General features: G+C 39.8%; 1 protein-coding gene across 1 annotated transcript in view; it reads right to left on the minus strand.

Annotated features, from left to right (window-relative positions):
• The window catches only part of stk17b (serine/threonine kinase 17b (apoptosis-inducing)), a 29,427-nt gene extending 15,035 nt beyond the window's left edge, over nt 1-14,392 (minus strand). Inside the window, exons 1-2 of the mRNA XM_034186882.1 lie at nt 13,969-14,392; nt 2,369-2,581 (exon numbers count right to left, since the gene is read on the minus strand). Coding sequence (XP_034042773.1) covers nt 2,369-2,581; nt 13,969-14,081 — 326 coding nt within the window. The 5' untranslated portion in view covers nt 14,082-14,392. The remainder of the gene's footprint in view (nt 1-2,368; nt 2,582-13,968) is intronic.
• Between the last annotated feature and the right edge of the window lie 5,321 nt (nt 14,393-19,713).

Below are 19,713 nucleotides of genomic sequence, written 5' to 3' on the forward strand. Positions count from 1 at the left end.
TAAACGCAGCTTCTGGCTCAGGTTAACACACAGTAAGGGTCACTTTTTGGACAGTAACATGTTAAGTAGCATTAGTGAATGTAACTCAGAATTGTAGAGCTTGGCAAGGGTCCCGTGACCATGTGGTTATATCAGCTATTGATGAATGACCGTTCTTGATGCCGTGCAATCTGAAGGACTGGCATCCACAGGTGTTCATCTTAGGCTTGCACCCTTTCCCTTTACGCTCAAATTCCTCCAGATTCCTTGAATCATTTTATAATTAGGGATGGGTATTGATAAGATTTTATCAATATCGATGCCATTATCGATTCTGCTTATTGATCCGATTCCTTATCGATACCTCGTGAATTTTGTACTAAAAGTAGGCTTTACAGGTTTTCTATGTATTTCATTGAGTCTTAAAGTAAATAAATATGAAATTGATCCTTGATCTCTGGACATAAATAAAAATAAACAAAATGGTGTTTCGCTTTGAAGTTATTAATTCAGACTGGACTCTATCGTTCTAACTTGACTCGGCAGAGAGCCACGCAGCGTTTGGAGCTGTGTGAACAGAACGGAGGACGATTCTCGTTTCTTTCTCGCAACAAGACAGGAGTCCCAGTTAGTAACTTTAATCCACACAAAAGTGACTCACGATTGACATATTCAGGGATGAAAGTGGTGAAAAACAAAAAAAAGCTGAAACCCAAAATTACTCCCCAACACCACCTGCACGAAAATGTTTGAATTCTAGAAGCTCTGAAATGCAATCTGGGACTATTCCAGACAATAAACTGCAGTGAGTGCAGCATCCATTTAGTGAGGAAAAAAAAACAACTTTCCTTATTCAAATTCATTCCAGTAGTATTCTGCTCTTACTAGGATGCAGCAGTTTTCTAGTTTGGCAGATAATTCTGGAGGAAATCACTGAAGAAATTAACAAACTGAAAACATGGTTTGAACAAAACAAACTGTCATTGAACTTAAATAAGGCAGAAATGAAATGGAGGAGTAAGAGTCACTAGGTGTTTACAGGAAACACATTTATTTCTGTATGTATGTATGTATGTTCATTGTTAGTTGCTTTTATATTTTCTGTTGCATTTCTATTCAGGTTCTTTTTGTCTCTTTCTCTAAAATTGTATATAATAAGTATATATTGTATATAATAATCATTAGATTATTAATATATAAACAAAAATAAATGTAAGAAATATTACAATTTGAAAACAAATGCACCCGAACGTGATGACGGCTGCAACTGCTTAATGCTAACTTAACATTGAAAATGCCATAGACATGCTAAAGCATTAGCATTGCTCCCGTTTTTAAGTTATAAAATACATCTATCAACTGTTTCAGAAGACCATAACAGGTCGGTTTAACATAGAAAAGGTAAATAATACTCACAGACGTATGCTCTTTAGGGTTTTAGCGGGGCAAAATTAAGCGAAAGAAAGAAAGAATAAATGAAGCAATAGATTGAAGCATTGCTTCAATCTGCGAACCACTGCTTCGATTGGTTCAAGGTTCAAAGCAAAGCCACGCTGCAGAAAAGTTGATTACAGACCCGCTGCAGAATCTGTAATCAATGTAGAGAAATTATAATTTCCCTGACAAACACCCCCCAAAACAACAGCCACTCTGAAGGACCAATAACAGAATCGTTAAGCACAAAGCTTATTGATGTCGGTGGATCGAATCATTTTTTAATGATACCCGAAAGGAACCGGTTCTCGATACCCATCCCTATTTATATTTTGGACTGTAGAGAGGGAACTATGCAAATATCATCCAGTCTTTCTTTGACGTACATTGGTTTTAAACATTTCAATAATTTTCTCATGAATTTGTTGTGCAGATCTCTATCCATTTTTGTTCCTCAAAGGCTCAGCCTTTTGTGGATACTTCTTTTGTATAATTACCTGTTGACATCATCTGTTTGAAATAGCATTTAATTTTATGTTTTTGTTTTTTTTTAACCTCATTACCTAAATTGTCCCATTCCAATTTTTTGGGATGTGTCGCAGGTGTGAAATTCAGGAATAATTTATATTAATAAATGAAATGAAGTTAACCACACAAAGTAAGAAATATCTCGGGGTCATACAGTTTGCAATGAAGCAGAAGTCAAAGTAAACGTAAGTGTCACTGTGTTGGTTTTATCTTCCTATATTTATTTTCTCCAAGTGCCAGGCCGTGTGAGTATTTTCTTTTGTCCCCTGCCTATAGAACAGCGCACCAGACCCTTTACAGTCTCCTTGCAGGTGGTGAGCCCATGAAGGTGACACTGGAAGATCATCATCATCATCACAATCATCACCTAAAAGACATTAAAACTTTAAACATTAAACATTAAGTAGAAATTTTTTTGTTGACTCACTATTCCAGTATCAAGACAATGTCGTGGTCCGTCTCGTAAGCAGCGAATAGTTTGACCACACGAGCGTTGTTGCGTGCCATCTCCAGGACGGCCATCTCATGAATGACTTCTGCCCTGCAGTCGCGACCTCGCCGCCGCTTCCGTAGGAACTTGGCTGCAAACACTTTACCTGTGATCTTCTCCACGCAGCGCTTCACCACAGCAAACTTTCCCCTAGAAAGAAAAGACGCAGGACACATGGTTAAAGGTGTTTCAGGTGCCTTCAAGAACTGAGCAGTGAAAATATTTAAAAATCTGATGGTCCGTTTCACCTGGGGCAGCCTGTCAATGTATGTGCTGTGCGCTTGCTCGCTGCAGCCCTTTGCAACAGCGATATATGTTTTTATGTATTTCCATGTGAGGACAGCAAGCAGACACCTGTGCATCACAGTGGACAGTTGTAAGGACATATCCGTCAAAACACAGTATGTGTTCCCCAGCCGTGATGCCCAGAACCAGAGATCTCAACAGCTGCTGCTGCCAGCAGCCACAATGTTCGTGTCTATCACCTGGAATCTGGCCAACACCTGCTGCGAGAGGGATTGAACAGGCTCTCAAAGCGCACACGCTGTCTTTCAGCCGCTGATGTGTGTGAATAATTGTAGCGACAGGTGTACGTGGCGTTGGAGGCAGCTTTGATTTTTCACAAATGGCATGCAATTCCTCCTTCGTGTGTTAGTCAGCTTCAATCATGTTCTGTGTGTAGGGGCCCTTACTCTTGGATGATCCTCAATCTTTATAACAATCCTGGTCCAAAGTAGATTAAAACTGAGACATTTTGTTCACACCCAGGTGATAGGCACACAAGACTCAAAACAATACACAATACTCCACAAGTGTCATCATGTACATCAGCATGTAATGATCATTACAGTCTCTCTCTCTATATATATATATATACATATATATATATATATGAATAAAGGTATGGAAAATCCTTTTTCGTATGGCCAAGTGATCTTCTTGAATTCGAGTATCAAAATAAGAACTCTGCAATGACATCATGCTGCTGGTTCAGAGCCAAATACGAGTGCTGTTTGGCAGCTGATGTCTAACGGCTGCATCAGTATCAATTCACTCATAAATTATAAGGTGTTTTCATCACTGTGGTAACTTCATATTATTCCAAACAAGCGGCTATGAATAAAGCACTTAACAGGACTGTAGTGCCAAAATCATCTTGGCTGAAGAACCTGAACAGCAACAATCCAGTTTCACAGAACAATTAAAACCATCCTGTGCCTGCACGGCGGCATCCATCACACTCTCACGAGTCAGTAATTGTGGTAAACTGTTCTGTTTATCATCATGGCTGCACATGGGGAGCCATAATGTACTTACCACCACACTGTCCACAGAACAACATCTATATTCCCGTCTGAAGCAAAACCATCTTCACTTTTCCACAGTCTTCTGAAGAACACACCACCAGAGAGGATGTTTAAAAAAGTAATAGAACGCGTGCTGCACCGTTATGTTACTTTGACACAACTAGTGGCAGAAAAAAAAAAGACCCCAGTGAAATGTTCATGCACATTAGTCATCTCTGATAGCATTCACACACACCTTCTTACTGTATGTGTTACAGTTTCAGAAATATCAGTTGATTATTAACTTCAGATTCAGTAATCTCTAATTAAACAGATTAGTAATTTTAACCATGCAACAATTCTCAAATAACCCAAAATATCTTTCTTTTAATCTTTAGGTTAATATTGATCAGGGCTGGTAACCAGATTGAAGATAAGGTAAGAATTAACAAAGCAGGTGAAGGTTTCTGCACCATCTAATTAAGTTATTTTAAAATTCAAAACATCCAAAAGTAAACCTTTGACTCTGAAATCATAATGAATTCTGCACCCATGTGAAGGCAAACCATCATGGAAAGGAAAAGGATCAAACCAGTTATAACTCAGAACCCCACAATTTGCAACCATCTGTCTTGGAGGCTGCCAAGGTACGACTGGAAAAAACAGTTTTTACAAATGTGCTCCCTAAAATTGGACTTTAACCGCAGAAACTAGGCTGACTATGAAAATTGGGAGGACATATTGCAGGAGGTTTTGAGTTTTGTTTGGCCACACGAGCTCAACTCTGAATTTCGTACAACACTGCAAACTAAGAATTTTTCTTTTAAAGTGTACATCAGCTTCAAGAATCCAATGTAATTTTTTTCCAGGTGGGGAGAGAATGATACATTCTCAGTTCCATGTCGATCACTTTTAACATAGTGGATGGTCTCAAGGTAAAAATGATGATTTTGGCTATCCCTGGATGGAAACAAACCTCTTCAGTAAGCTGCCAGGTTCTGACCACAGTTTTTACAGGCTCGGTTAGGAGCTAAGAAGGAACCAAAAAAATAAAAACCCAAAACTGACTTTCAACACAGTTCATTAAAATTTGACCTAGATTTCAGTTAAAGTAGGTTGTTATCAAAGGTTTTAGGCAACATACTGCTGAATGCTTGGCCCTGCCCCACACACACACGCCCACCCAGTCACGAAAAACACAAATTATAAGCACACAAAACAAAACTTTTACAAATAATCATCCTGACCCTGATGAGTGAAACTTTTGAAAATCTTTGCAGAGTCAATATGTCTGTCAGATGGTCAACATTCTAATTTCATATATAAATCTATTTTGTTTTGTGAAAGAATCTGAAAGAAAGATTTTAAAAGAATCAAGCCATTAAACTCTGAACATGTGAAATAACTGCTTAATGATCATAATTGATGTAATTGTTAGATGCGTCAGCAGCTCAGACATGACATAATGAGAGAGCAGTATGAACTGAAACTGACACACCGCAAATTTAAAAACGATTCTGGATTCCATAAAAGGTCAAAGGGTGGAATACATTTAGCCTAATGCTACCGTTCATCATGTTCCTGATGAAAAAGTGCTCACAAACAGCTGATAGAGACAGAGAGATAAAAGTAGAACTAGACAGTGTCATTTCTTCTTTCTCACCGAGCTGAAAGTCGTGCTCGTTTCCTAAGTCCTGATATGAACACAACACGTTATTTCAAATACACGTTCCTCATCTCAAAAATCACATACAAAAAACCGTATAACTAAATAAATACACGAGCCATGTCGACTTTAAAATGAAGGGTTGGAACCAGCTCAAGAACCAAAAACTTTCTTTTTTTATGTTCCTTAATGATGTTATATTTTTCATTCTTTTACAAGAAATCTTGTACGCGGAGTTCGTTTTACGTCTTCCTCTGAACATCATGCACATCTTTTAATGTTACAGAGAAATATCCCAGCAGCAGTCAAGTCACAGAAAATGTGGTGTGGTGTCCCTTGGTTCTAATGAGAGGAGCTATATTGTGCAGCAATTATACAAAAGCATGATTTTGAAGAGTGCAGTGGTTCATCATGGGCCCTTCATCTATGGTTAGCAACCCGACTTGTCCTTGGCAAGCCTCTGCCTGCTTACAAGGGCCCATTCAGACGCTTTGAGCTCAAACCAGAAAAGGTTCTCCATCTGTTACATTCTGAGAAACCAACACCCCGACTCACCGCACCCAGTGAGTCAAAACCTCACACATCATCAAGAAACCAACATTTCTCAAGAATGTGTGAAGGTGACTTTTTTTTTTTAGTCTTAGTCATTTGTCAAATGTTCTTTTAAGATTTAGTCACATTTGGTCATTCACATACCATTTTTATTTCGTCATGTTTAAGTCGACTAGTCAGTAAGTAAGACCCTTCGGCTGCTCCCTTGTTTTCACTCAGTCACCACAGCAAATCCAAGGTGCATCTTTCTGCACAGGTTTTATGCCGGATGCCCTTCATGAAGCAACTCCACATAACATGGAGAAATGTGGCAGGGGTGGGGTTTGAACCTGGAACCTTCCACACTGAAACCAAGCACACTAACCACTTGGTAACCACCTCTGCCCATGTTTCAGTTGACTAAAAGTCTGTTACTTTTAGTCTATTTTTAGTCAAAATAGGACTGAATGTATTTTAGTCTTGTTTCAGTCAAGACATTTTAGTCTTTTTGATAAATAAAAAAAAAAAAACATTAAATTATTTTAGATGACCATTTCAGTCAATATAGCGTTTTACACATCTCAAATGCTGAGTGTTATTATCTGACAAAGTTTCTGTGTAGGCTCTCAGTTGTCCAGGTGGTTTCCATAGTAGAGAAGCTTGAATCTTCGCAGCCCAGTCCAGTCGAAGATTCAAGCTTCTCTACTATTATCTGACAAAATACACATGTTGAATGACGGGAGGTTTGTGGTGTTTTCCCCCAGTATTTTAATTCCCTGAGGTTTCCCATCAGGTACAATGAGACATTTGGTTTTCTTGTAAATCCAGAGCGCTGTAGGAGTGCAGGGCTTTTGCAATTAAACATTTGTTGGATATAGTTTTTCTATTTGCACATTCAGAATTGGCTGGAAATTTATTAAAGCTAAGCAGAATAAAATAAAAGAAATAATTCAGATTTTGTATAACGAATTTTTCGCTCACATCAGATAAAATGTCCCATCTGATGGCAATGTATTTCCATTAAAACCCAGAGCAGTCTGGACGTCCACAGTAACAGAGGTACAAATTAAAGTTCCGCGCTGACACTCACAGATTCAAGGATAGTGGGGCCAGAGTCATTTCTGTGATTAAAAGGCCGACATTTATTTTTGTCAAACTGTGCTCAGACAGACCCACAGCCGTAACATGCACCTGTTAAATCAGACAGCAGTGTAGAGCCCGGGTGATATAAGCCCTTTTCAAAGTACTCACTATCGGCCGAAATTTTGCCGATAGAATGCCGACAATTTCATAAAAAGAACAGTTACTGAAATAATGTTTGTGTCCACAATGTAAAATGTCCTTGCACTGTTTGCCCAGTAGATGGAGCTCTCACTCCATTCAACTGAGAGCTGCTTACACCCCTGCTTAAATGTGTTCATCACCGGCCCCCGTAGTTCGCCGTCACACTGCACTGATCGTCTGACAAAAGCATATTAGTCAGTTTATAAGGATGTTGTTTGTAATAACTTTGCGATTACATTCACCCCACATTTCTCCCGTTTCAGTTCAACTCAGTTTGATTAACTCAGTTTATGTAGTAATGTGTCAAACGTGCTTCATTGCGTCGGTCACGCTTTTTATTAAGCCCACGTTGTGTAGACCTTATTTCTAGCATGAAAAACTTTCGTTTACTGCTAAGAGGTTGAAACATTCAGATTCACTGGTTGTCCGGAAGGGTTGGAATTACTGCCGTTCGCCATTAACCCTCTGGGGCCGACACTGTTGTATATGACGGCTGGGACCAAGCTTTACTAAATTGTAAACTTTTTAATGATATGAGATAGAAACTTACTTTTTGCTGAAAAGTTAACTCTGCGGACTTTCAATCCAGATTTACCTCACGTGATATGGCAAAGATCTTTTTCAGGAGTGATATCTTACTAGTTGGCCTGTTTGAATAGCCCCTAACTGCTCCAACTGCATTTTTGCATTTTTTGAACTTGAAAATTCTTATCAGTTATAAAGTTAATCAATATGAGGACAAAGCTTCAGCTTTTAGCTCATACCTTTTTTGTTAAGGATCCAAAAAAGAACATTTTATTCATTTAAAAAAAAATTAATATTGGCTGATTTATCGGCTATCGGCAAATCAGCCGATTTATCAAATATCGGCATTTTGTTTATCCAAATATCGTTATCGGCATTGGCTTTAAAAAAAATCCATATCAGTCGGGCTCTACAGCAGTGCAAAAGGATTTGACATTTTTCTGCTTTCACTCTTTCCTCTCATATTTTAAAAGTTTTTTGCAGAGCGCACACTGATTACATTTCAGTAATGGATCAAATACATTTGGCAGAAAAGTCCACAAATTTACAACACAGAGTCAGAAAAACAGGAAAGTACACAACTTACCTTTGCACTGGAAGTTGTTTAGAAAGAAAAGTTTGTTGAGGGTCAAATTACTCCAGAATAAAGCATAATCCAGTGACAGAGACCTTTAAAACTGTCACGCACGTCATTGCATGACACAGAGTTACAGAGCTGCTGAAGCATAAATCAGGCTTTAAATTAATTAAATAAATCATAAATTGTAAATTTATGTAAATTTGATAGCTTAACTATTTTTAGATTTATTGTTAATAGTAGCTGTACGTGGATGACGTGTTAACTGACTTAAATAAATAAATAATGTTGAAAACATAAAAGGTTCGTTCAGTAGTTTAGCACAACTGGCCCCAAAATGGCTCCATGTTCTCAGTTGTCAGTACTCTCTGTGTAAAGGGACTCTAGGCAGGATGACACCCCCCCCCCGCAGACAGGAGATGGACACAACAACAAAACGGCGACAACGTTATTTTAAAAACTGATTTTTGAATGTTTTGATTGCACAGGACGACCAGCTGATACCGTGTCCATAGGTGGCCACAAAGAACAGAAGAACACAGCAGAACGTTCCAAACTCTGCAACGTTGTTCAAACGCCTTCAACGTTTGTGCAGAGAATGCAATCATCCAACACTGCTAGTTTTTATTCAATTTAATTATGACATTGGAAACTTTAGTTTTAACTGTGCTCATTTGCACAGTGGATACAAACTTGTGAATTGAATTTATTTAATGATTTCAGTTTTTTTGAGTAATGCTGCTCTGCACTTTTTTTTAAATAGTTCCCTCCCAATGATTTACTTAAACATATTTTGAAAGGTTTTTAAGAGATATTACTTTAACATTTAATTTTGCAGCAACTGTTTAAATTTCAGTGCAAACATTTAGCATCACCTGGACTACTAATACTTAGTATCACGACTGGTCTTGAACCTACGTATAAACATATGGAGGTTCATTTCAAACTCTAAGACGACTTTCCTGTGCTCACCTCATGCATTTACGGTGGTTGTGGTTAAAGATTACAGTCCAAAGTCCAACGTTAGTGTAGTTAATGTGCACTGAACTGCACTGGCTCTTTGATCAACCCAAGAAACACACAGATCCTAGTGTATAAAACTGTAACCCAGTGAACACTCCACTTTTCACTGCCATGTCCAGTGCTGTTAAGAATGAGAATTAAGGAGCGCTCACTATCTACACTATTAGATTAGATTAGACACAACTTTATTGATCCCTTGGGAAGACTCCCTCAGGGAAAATGAAGTCCCAGCAGCACTGTATAGCAGCACACAGGGTAAGAAGCACACAGAGTATCAAAAGTGAAAGGTAAAAAAAAAAAAAAAAGATCAATTTATTATCAATTGTGACTATCATCAGATTTTTTTTTTTATTGATGTCTTTATCGATTTCTGATCCATTTTCTGTCTGCAAAAATGTCAATCTACACAGATTTTCAGCATCAATGCAGCAGTTTTCCTTTTTGCTTGATTCAGAGTTTGGCATCATGCTGTGTGATGTCATGTGCAAGACCGAACTGTCAGAAAAATAAGGCAGCATTAACGAGAGCAACTGATAACGTCTGAAACATACGCTTCTGAGGAACTGAAAAATGTGTCATCAGTTTTCCACCCACATACATAAATGTTGCTGCATCACTTAATCAGCATACATGTAGCATGTTCAGTCACCAGGTTCATGGATGTTTTTTTTTTTAAGATACAAAAATATCTTTAAAACAAATATATTCATTCTTTTTTTATAACCATTTACTCCTATCAAGAGTCTCGGGGGAGCTGGAGCCTATCACAGCACTCACAGGGTGAGAGGCAGGGTGCACCCTGGACAGAGAGCTGTGTCGCCGACCCAACTGTCCCCCCTAAAAATCGGTCCACCCTACCTTCACTGTGCATGCGTCATCAGCCGCAGTTCATGAATTATCACCTCGTTTCTGCTTCAAACTGCCTCCAGTCATCATCCGTCTCAGTGACAGATATCTGAAGCTTTTGTACAACAATCATTTCCACATAAATTCAGCATTATTTTATCAGAAAAGATGGAGGAAGTGATCAGAGCGCCGCGGCTACATGAGCTGCTAGTTAATGTGTTCACTGCACGTCGATCATTTCAAAGTATCACCAAGTATTGTTTCGTTTCTGCTTCAAACTGACTTTAGAATGATTTAAGAGGTTTTACTTTGTCATCTGATGGTTAATAGTCACATTAATCCATTTGATCGCTTTGGGTGAAGACACTCGGTCTCAGATGAGCGGCTGAGCTCCGAAATGACGCCTGCGCAGTGGAGGCAGGGCGGACTGTTCAGTCTATGACACCTGTAGTCCTATTTACCACTGGTGTGTATGTGCCTTTATTTTTTTTTATGATTTTTGTGGCATGAGTATGTTTCCAAATGAAGATGCCTCTGATCCATAATGAGACCAACTTAATATCGGAGCTGTTGTGGCAGCGTCACGGACAGCGCTCTTTCCTGGGTGCCGCCTCAGTGGAGGCCACTCGGCTGTTCAGCGTGTTCACTTTCTGTGGTTATAAACTAAACTTCTGGCTCTAGTTTAGTTTTCTTTTCTTTTTTCCTGTCACAATCAACAAAGAAAAATGAAATGTCAGGAAATAAGGGACAGTCAGAGTCCACAACTGTGCTGTGGTAAAAAGACACAACTTAGTTCAATAAGTAACCAGGTTTTCATTGTGTAAGTTACATGTTATTCTTGAAGGGGTGTGTTTGAGAAGAAAAGGGTCTCTCTGCTGTTTTCTTGTTTGCATGATTTTGTTCTTTTTATTGTGCCTATACAAAGTAGTATGTTTGTATAGTAATGTTTAACCCTGTTATTGCCGTGCATTAGGGCTGCCACAAATTATTATTATTATTATTTTTGCGATTAGTCAACTAATTGGATCAGACGTAAACTGCAGCGTATCGCACCAGCATGCAGCTTTAACCATCAGATGACAAGTTAAAACCTCTTAAATCATTCTAAAGTCAGTTTTACGCAGAAACAAGGCGATAATCGGTGAATTGCTGCTGACGCCCTGAAATGACGTAGGTGCAGCAGCACGACAGATTCAGGCATGGTGTTGCTGCACTCTGATAGCTCCCATCTTTTATTATGAAATAATACCAAATTTATGTGGAAATGATTGTTGTACAAAAGCTTCAGATATCGGTCACTGAGACAGATGATGACTGGAAGCAGTTTGAAAAAGAAACGAGGTGATAATCAGTGAATTGCTGCTGATGCTCAGAAATGACGCATGCACAGTGAAGGCAAGCCATGATATTGTTTGGGCATAACTTTTCCGGTGACATCGCAGCTGACCCAGATTACCTCTACTGAGCATGTGGGTCAAAGACAGAAAGGCAACAGAAGATACAGCAGCAGCTTTGAGAGAAAAAAAAAAAAAAAAAGATGACGGTGATTATTAAATTAGTTGCCAACGATTTTGATAGTTGACGTAATTGTGATTAGTGGACTAATTGTGACAGCCCTACCGTGCATGCGTGTGCTTGGGACATTTAGAGTTCAACGAAAAATAGGGCTCCACTGGAAGCCACTGTGTAATTCAAACCCTGCTAAAAGTTATAATACAGAATGTTTCCGAAAAATTTATATCATCTCATAACTGGACCAATTTTCTATCAAATTATCTCAAATTTTAGCAACATGTGTAGAAACATCTCAAAATTCTATGTTTACTGGGGGTTTTTTTTCTTTTCAGGTATACAAATGTCATTCACTGGTTTGCTCGAACACAGTTGAACTAGACTGCACAGCGTGCACGTGTGAGAGAATAAACAAAAAAATGCAACAACTTCAATGCAGATTTGGATTTGGCACAAAAAGTTCAAAGAGGAAGGCTGTGTGCCGCGTCACAGGCGGTCGGCATATTGAGAACTTGTCAAATCTTTTATGAAAATCACATAACCTTTGAATTTCTCATTCAAATTTTGATGAATAAACCTTATTTTGCTCAACGTTATCCCTGTTAAGTTTTATTTGCCTGGACTATGTAGTTACTCAGATAATTACATCTCAAATGATATCTAATTCTTTGTACATAACCCACCCTAATTAACACAAATATGCACGGACAATCAATCAATCAATCAATTTTTTTTTATATAGCGCCAAATCACAACAAACAGTTGCCCCAAGGCGCTTTATATTGTAAGGCAAGGCCATACAATAATTATGTAAAACCTCAACGGTCAAAACGACCCCCTGTGAGCAAGCACTTGGCTACAGTGGGAAGGAAAAACTCCCTTTTAACAGGAAGAAACCTCCAGCCGGACAGAAACGCATATTATCAATACAGACAGTTACGTTGAATAATCATCAAAGTAGTTGATTCTATTTTGCTTCTGAGGTCTACTTTGCAGTTTGGAGTACTTTACTGTACCTAGAATCTCACAGCTCAAGTCATGTTAAACAACTTTGTATACAATGATTGAATCTCTCAGGGAGTCTTCTCCATTTATTCAGCATTAGCTTGAATCTTATAAAGAGTTTTAAATTGGATTTTTATGGTCTTTTAAAATACTTTTTACTACTATTATTGTTTGTTTGAGAAGCAGAGGTGGTGGCCAAGTGGTTAGTGCACTTGGTTTCGGTGCTGAAGGTTCCTGGTTCAAACTCCACCCCTGCTACATTTCTCCATGTAATATGGAGTTGCGTCAGGAAGGACATCCGTCGTAAAACTTGTGCCAAATCAACATGGAGATCCACCTTTGATTTGCAGCGACCCTGAACGAAGTGGCTATGGGTACGTACATCCGTATCTTCTGCGGGACTGCTAAAGGTACGGAGCCGCGCTGCATTGAACACAGCAACAGCTGCAGCAGGACGCCTCAGCTCAGCAGCTTGAACAGCGCAGATCCGTGTAACTTTCAACACTAATATTTGGGAATGTGTGTGTGTCAGAGTAAGTTTAATACTTTTCTGACATAATTTAATGTAAATTAATTTTATTGGCTTGATATCCAGGTCAAAATGGCATTTTAACATGTATTCTGCGAGCATTTTTCTGAGTGTGTTCAGTCATGAATCCCCATTGACAATGCATTAACATTTGGGTACTTCATCAATATTTTGCCCGGTTAGGAGACGTCATGTCGCTGTCCATGAAGGGACGTTTTCGTTTAGTGTGCAGCATTAGGAGTGCGCTCTCTAGTTCTGATATACAGCTCCATGGGTTCACTGAAGATATGGACAATGTACGGATATATGGACAATGTACGGATGAGTTTTGAAGCCTTGCTGGACCTTTAGCTGCATATGGTACGGGGACAGACATATTTGCGCATTCTGATTGGTTGGTAAGACACCCTCCGTATCTTTAGAACGGTCATTGTAGATATAGGGGTCCGTAGCCGGAGCCACTGGGAGCAGACAAGGGAGCAGCTGAAGGGATAAACGGTTACTGTTGGTTTTAGTCTGCCACTGTTTTGATCATGTATCCCCGTTCTCAAGTTTGGGAAACTTGCACTTTTATTGTGTTTATCCTTTTATGTTTATACAAAGTCAAATAACACTGAATTCAAATTATTTATGCAAAACAGTACTTCTGAAGATAAACAGTGTTTATAGCGATCGTCCCCATTTAGATGTAGCATCGCCCCTGAACAGACGTTTAAATGACGTTAAACTGTGTTCTATATAAAGGACACCCACCTGCCCAGCTCTCCAGTGACGTCATAAAGCGTCTCCATGGGCTCCGTGCTGATGGACGTCTGGATGTCGCACAACAGAGCCGCGCTGCGGCTGTCCAGCCGCCGCCGAGCCATCGATCACCGCCGGCCGGGGCCAAAACAAACAAACACACACAAACAAACAAACAAAAACTAACCCACAAACGCAGCTCTTAACCAAGCAGGGCAGCTAACACGGCTAACATGTTCCAGCTCGACGCTCGACAGGCGGAAGCGAGCGGCAGCAGCTCGGCGACAAACTTTATCATCGTCCGCTGCCGGTTAGCTCGAAACAGCTAGCGTTAGCTCCGGAATCCCGCTATAACGTCAAAGAGCCGGCGACAAAAACTCAACTGATCCAGAGAGACGCTGCTGCTGCTGCTGCTGCTGAAGATTCGACGTCTCACCGACTTCAGCCGGTGACTTTCCACTGTTTTTTTATTTATTTATTTTTTTAAATTCGCTTTGACACTTTGTAATCTGGACACGTCACCGCGCGGCGCGTGCGCACTGTGACGTGGAGTGGGGCCGGTGTCCGTGGAATCTGTCACTTCACGGCGAGGGACAAAACTTAAATATATAGCGCATATTATAAAGCGCAAAATCACAATAAAAGCCGCCTCACATAAAACAGTTCAACATAAAAATTAAAATGAATAAATAAAAATAAAAAAATGAAGTACATAATTAAAAACAGAAGTAAAAGAATAAAACTGATAAAAATAAAAACTATTCATAAGAAAGAGAATAAAAAATAGGCTTTAAGTCTTTACATAAAAATGTCCACGGACTCCGCCTGCCTCACGGTCGCAGGATGCCTTTGAACACGCACGTTTGTGTCTCTGCAGTTTCTTAATTGGCAAAATATACAATTTTTTTGTTTGAACTTTTATTTTACTTAACATGAACACCAAACACATCTGTGCATGAATCTGGTCTCTCTCTCTCTCTCTCACACACACACACACATACACACACACACACACACACACACACACACACTCTGGCTGGGATTACAGACCTCGGTGATTTGTGTCGGGGAATCGAACTGAGAATCCTTTGGTCACGCCACGTCAGACCATCGCTTCCCTATCAAAGAAACAAAAAATTCTCTGGAGGTGTGTATATTACATGAGCCACACACCAGGTTCAGTTCTGTGGGGCCAATTAAAGGGGAACTATGCAACATTTTTACCTTAATTTTACCGTTTTTGAGTAACTGTAATTGCAAAATGACTTGTTTTGGGGAGAATGCATCTCGTAGCAGAAAACCAGCCTTGCAACTTTAGGGACACCGACTTAGTGTTGTTCTTTGAATGAGTCTCATGTTCATATTCATGTCATGGCGGAGCCGGAGTCGCAGACTGAACGGTGTGCCCCTAAAAATCAGTCCGCCTTTTGCATCTGTCCATGTGTCATTTCAGACCACAGCAGCACGTCTGAGACAGTTTCTTCACCCAAAGTGATCAAATGGATTAATGGGATTATTAACCATCAGATGATAAAGGTAAAACCTCTTAAAACATTCTAAGATCAGTTTTAAGCAGAAACGAGGCCATTTTAAGCAGAAACAAGGCAAATTCTGTGATGCTTTGAAATGTCAGATGCACAGTGAACACCAGCTAGCAGCTCATTTAGCCGCGGCACTCTGATCGCTTTCACCACCTTTTATGATGAAATAATCCTGAATTTATGTGGAAATGATTGTTGTACTAAAGCTTCAGATATCTGTTGCTGACATAGATGATGAATGGAGGCAGTTTTAAGCAGAAACGAGGTGATAATCAATGAACTGCATCATCAGGGGGGACCAATTTGTAGGGGGACTGGTCGGTTGGCAACACCGGCAAAAAACGCAAAGAAATGTGCTGCCGGAGGACACGAGGAAGAGAAAAAGAGCGTGTTACGGAGCGAGGGGTCTCACACACAGGTCAGCCTCGGGCAGGCTTTCTTGGAATAGCGAGAGCTGAAAGATAAAGAAGTGTGCAAAACAGATGCAGACCTGCTATCTTGCTGCTGCACTTGAAAGTATATGGAGATAAAGTCTCTGTGTGTTTCTGTGTATTGTGGGTTTCTTGACACGGTTCCACAGATTGCATTCACTGACTCTTGAAAATGAGCCGATGGAAGGAAATCCCAGACGATCTGGGTTTAAGGATCTGCTGCAACCTTCATCCACCTTCACAGCTGTTGGATTGGAAGCCATCACCTCCTCTGCCTGATCCCCCTTTGAGGACTTGTTTCACCAGAACTATGTTCACTGTGGTGTGTTGGGCCTTCATGGTTACTGTAGCAGCCACAGGTCACAGAAGGTCCCCACCATATTTCACCCCAACATATGATCCCCTACTTGATCCATTATCCAGCTGTCACAATACGGACGAGGGGTTGGATTTTGACACCTACTAAGCATGGGAACGTTTTAATTTAAATTGTAGATTTTTCTCCTTCCTTGACTTTTAGAGTTTCACTTTAATCCACCCCAACTGACAGAGGAGGTCATGTGACTATTCCTGATTGTTAACAGTTTAATCTTTTAGGAATGTTTGAGATTTTTCTCAAGCCAGAGGAAAGTTTGTGCGAGAGTCCTAGTACTTGCCAAATTCATTCATTAATAATAATAATAAAAATGATTCTATGTTTCTTTGACAGTACAAAATACATCTTTTCAAAAGAGCCTATCATGATGTCACAAAGGCAGATTGATACCTGTCATCTTCTGAAGGTAGTGGTTGTTACTGCATCTGCTGTTAGTGCCAGTTCAAGTATTTTTCCTTCACATTTCTAAATTCATACTTTTTTTTTCTTACTTATTTTACATTTAAACATTTCAACATTTACTGGAAATGCTGGAAGCTGAAGTTTAGTAGGGCTATCTTTGTCTCGCTATGTTACTGTAGTTTTATTGAAGTGAAGCTCATATAAATCAGGGTCATGTGTCACGAATGGAAACTTACCATTTGTTCTCTTTTATTACAATCCTGATGGTGAAACGGAGACACATGTAGCTTTGCACAGAGTGGAAGTCTGAAAACTGAAGCAGAGTGAGACTTCATCATCTGCAGCAGCAAAGCCTTATTACGTATAAAAAAAAAGTCAAATTGACCAGATATTTTAATGTGAAGGTGCACTGCATATGCCAGAGATTTGCCACTTAATTGAACAGGAGGTGATGTGAAGATATGGCAGAAACTGACGGGATTTTTTTTTTTTTAAGGATGAAACTGAGAGCAGACCTCATGGTTGATTCGCAAGCCCCAAACTTTTGGTACATTCGGTGCAAAATATATATTTATACACACAACAAGACAGACATACATATACAGTTATATACAAAGAGACAAACAGGACCACACACATGGCAGGAGTACAGGTGCTCTCTCACTTTTTGCAAAATCAAAACAGCCCTATCGATTCTTTCCAGATTCACCAGAAATGAACCGTAACCTTTGACCTATTACTAAGATAGGGAGACACGCACATTTGAAAGTAGCATTTTTGGAGCATGCTGCCAAAATACTTTCCATTACACTGTCAGACAAAAGAAATAAAATGAAATAAACACAAACACTCATACACATTCTGTGTTCCCAGAGCAAAATCCAAGTGACGACAGCACCCACGACTCCGCTCACCGCCTCCTCTATTTTTAACACTAACGGTTTGACAGTGTCGGGTAAGCATAAGGCCACACAACCAAAGTGACACGCGCAGCTTCTTCACCTCTTTTCTGAATGGAGAGCAATATCCTCATGCAAAGAAGCTAGTAAGGACAGAGTGTTGCACTATTTCAGCATGCAAATATCGAGCTATAACACAACACCATCGAGGGTTTGTGCTCCAGCGCAGCTCACGGAGCTGACCGAGCAGGTACCACATGCAGTACGGGATCAGGGACCGAGATACAAAAGGCCGCCTCCACATCTTACATGGCACGTGGGGCTCTCGAGCTCTATCACAGTCCATGTGGACTGAAGTCACTCCAGAAGGACTGTACAGTGGTTGTAATCATGCACGCACCCTAAGAACATGATTTCTGTTTGCTGGAATTTTGTGTGTGTGTGTGTGAGATGGCTAGAATGAGATGCTCTTTTTTGGGTGTGGGATATGGAGTTTAAAAAAAAATGTTTTCTGAACTGCCACAGCATGGAACACGTACTTCCAAACATTTGATAGAAAGTACAATATTCAGACAGACCAAAGGGCCTGCGGTAGGGTTGTTGACATGCCTCCAAAATGATGTCTTACTGCCCTCTGGTGTTAAAATCTTTGGAGATGTCCACTAAAACATTGATTCCCAAAGTGTGGGCTGCAGCCCCCTTGTGGTCTAGGAAGGGAATGCAGGTGGGCTATAAGAAGTCATTAAAAAAATACTTAAATAAGTTTGATTTTCAATTTTGTAATAAAGTTTGAAGGCGCACCTCCACTGGGTTTTTAAAGATTTAAATCATAAAAACATTTTTCTGTGGCACCACTATCATTTTATTTATTAACCTTTAAATAAGGGCGTCATAATATGACATTGCCAATATGATCAAAATTCACACTGTCTGCAAACAATTTAGAATTTTGACCCCCGAAAGGAAGAAATTAAAGCAATCAGACACTGTGACCCACATTTGGTAACAACATCAGATCACGTGGGGGCTTCCCCTGACTTCCCTGCAAGGGATGCTGGGAAGAACACAGAGACAGCCAATCAGAGCAGAGAAAGGCAGCGTGACACCCAATTGGCTGCTTGCTCGAACAATATAAACCAAGTTGGCAGAAAATGCTCTGAAACATCTTATTTCTGTATAAATCTAATATAATTCTCATATATTTTGTAAAAGTTAGCAACAAATAAACACTTCAAAATCTAAAAGTGCTCTTTTTGAAACCAGATAACACCTCTGTGATTTACACAACACTGTACGGATGTCGGCGTGTCACGCGAGGTCAAAGGTCATCTAACCTCATTCATGTGCACATGTGCTTCCTCCTGCAGACGGTGTTAAAAGGAAAATAAAATATTCATTATGGAATTTCCCGCAGATAAATATGTTCTTTTCATTAAAATGAGCTGTAATTTTGAAACGTACAAAAATAAGCCGACATTATAATGCTTGGATTTGAGTAGAAATGACATTTTTCAGTTTTGTGAAATCTGAAAGGCCGCACAACTTTAAAATGATCACAACAACAATGACAATAATAATAAAAATAATATAACAAAGCTGTTGGATTTAAATGATGTGTTATTCTTCATTCATCTGACCCAGTTTAACATAATATATGTCAGGAAATACTTCATCTTAGTCCCATGTGTCAAAATTGGGTTTAAAGATTTTGGGGTAGGCCCCAAAAGATTTTTAGATTCTCACGTGGGTCCTGGAGTTCTTGTGTCTGGGAACGGTTGTTTTGATCTGTGACACACAAGCCCATTTACAAACTCATCAGCGTGTCCTCATCATGTGCTCCAGTGACCCCAGACGGCCACATTTCAGCTAACGAGGCCTGACCCAGCGCCCACATTCCTCCAGTGACTGTCACATGTGATCTGGTTCACCCCGTTTCCCAGCCAGCTCCTTTGGACAGCGATGTGAGAGTTTCCTTTGGGTGCCCGAGGCTCGTACTGTACATTCAGATGTTCAACATTCATCACTTTCACCGGGTGGAACCTTATATTTGGACGTGCATCTAATTACATGGAGCCGCTCCGCTGAGTGATGTGTCCGGGAGGGAACTT

Source organism: Thalassophryne amazonica, chromosome 14 (genome assembly GCF_902500255.1).
Source record: "Thalassophryne amazonica chromosome 14, fThaAma1.1, whole genome shotgun sequence".
In the NCBI taxonomy this organism is placed as follows: Eukaryota; Metazoa; Chordata; class Actinopteri; order Batrachoidiformes; family Batrachoididae; genus Thalassophryne; species Thalassophryne amazonica.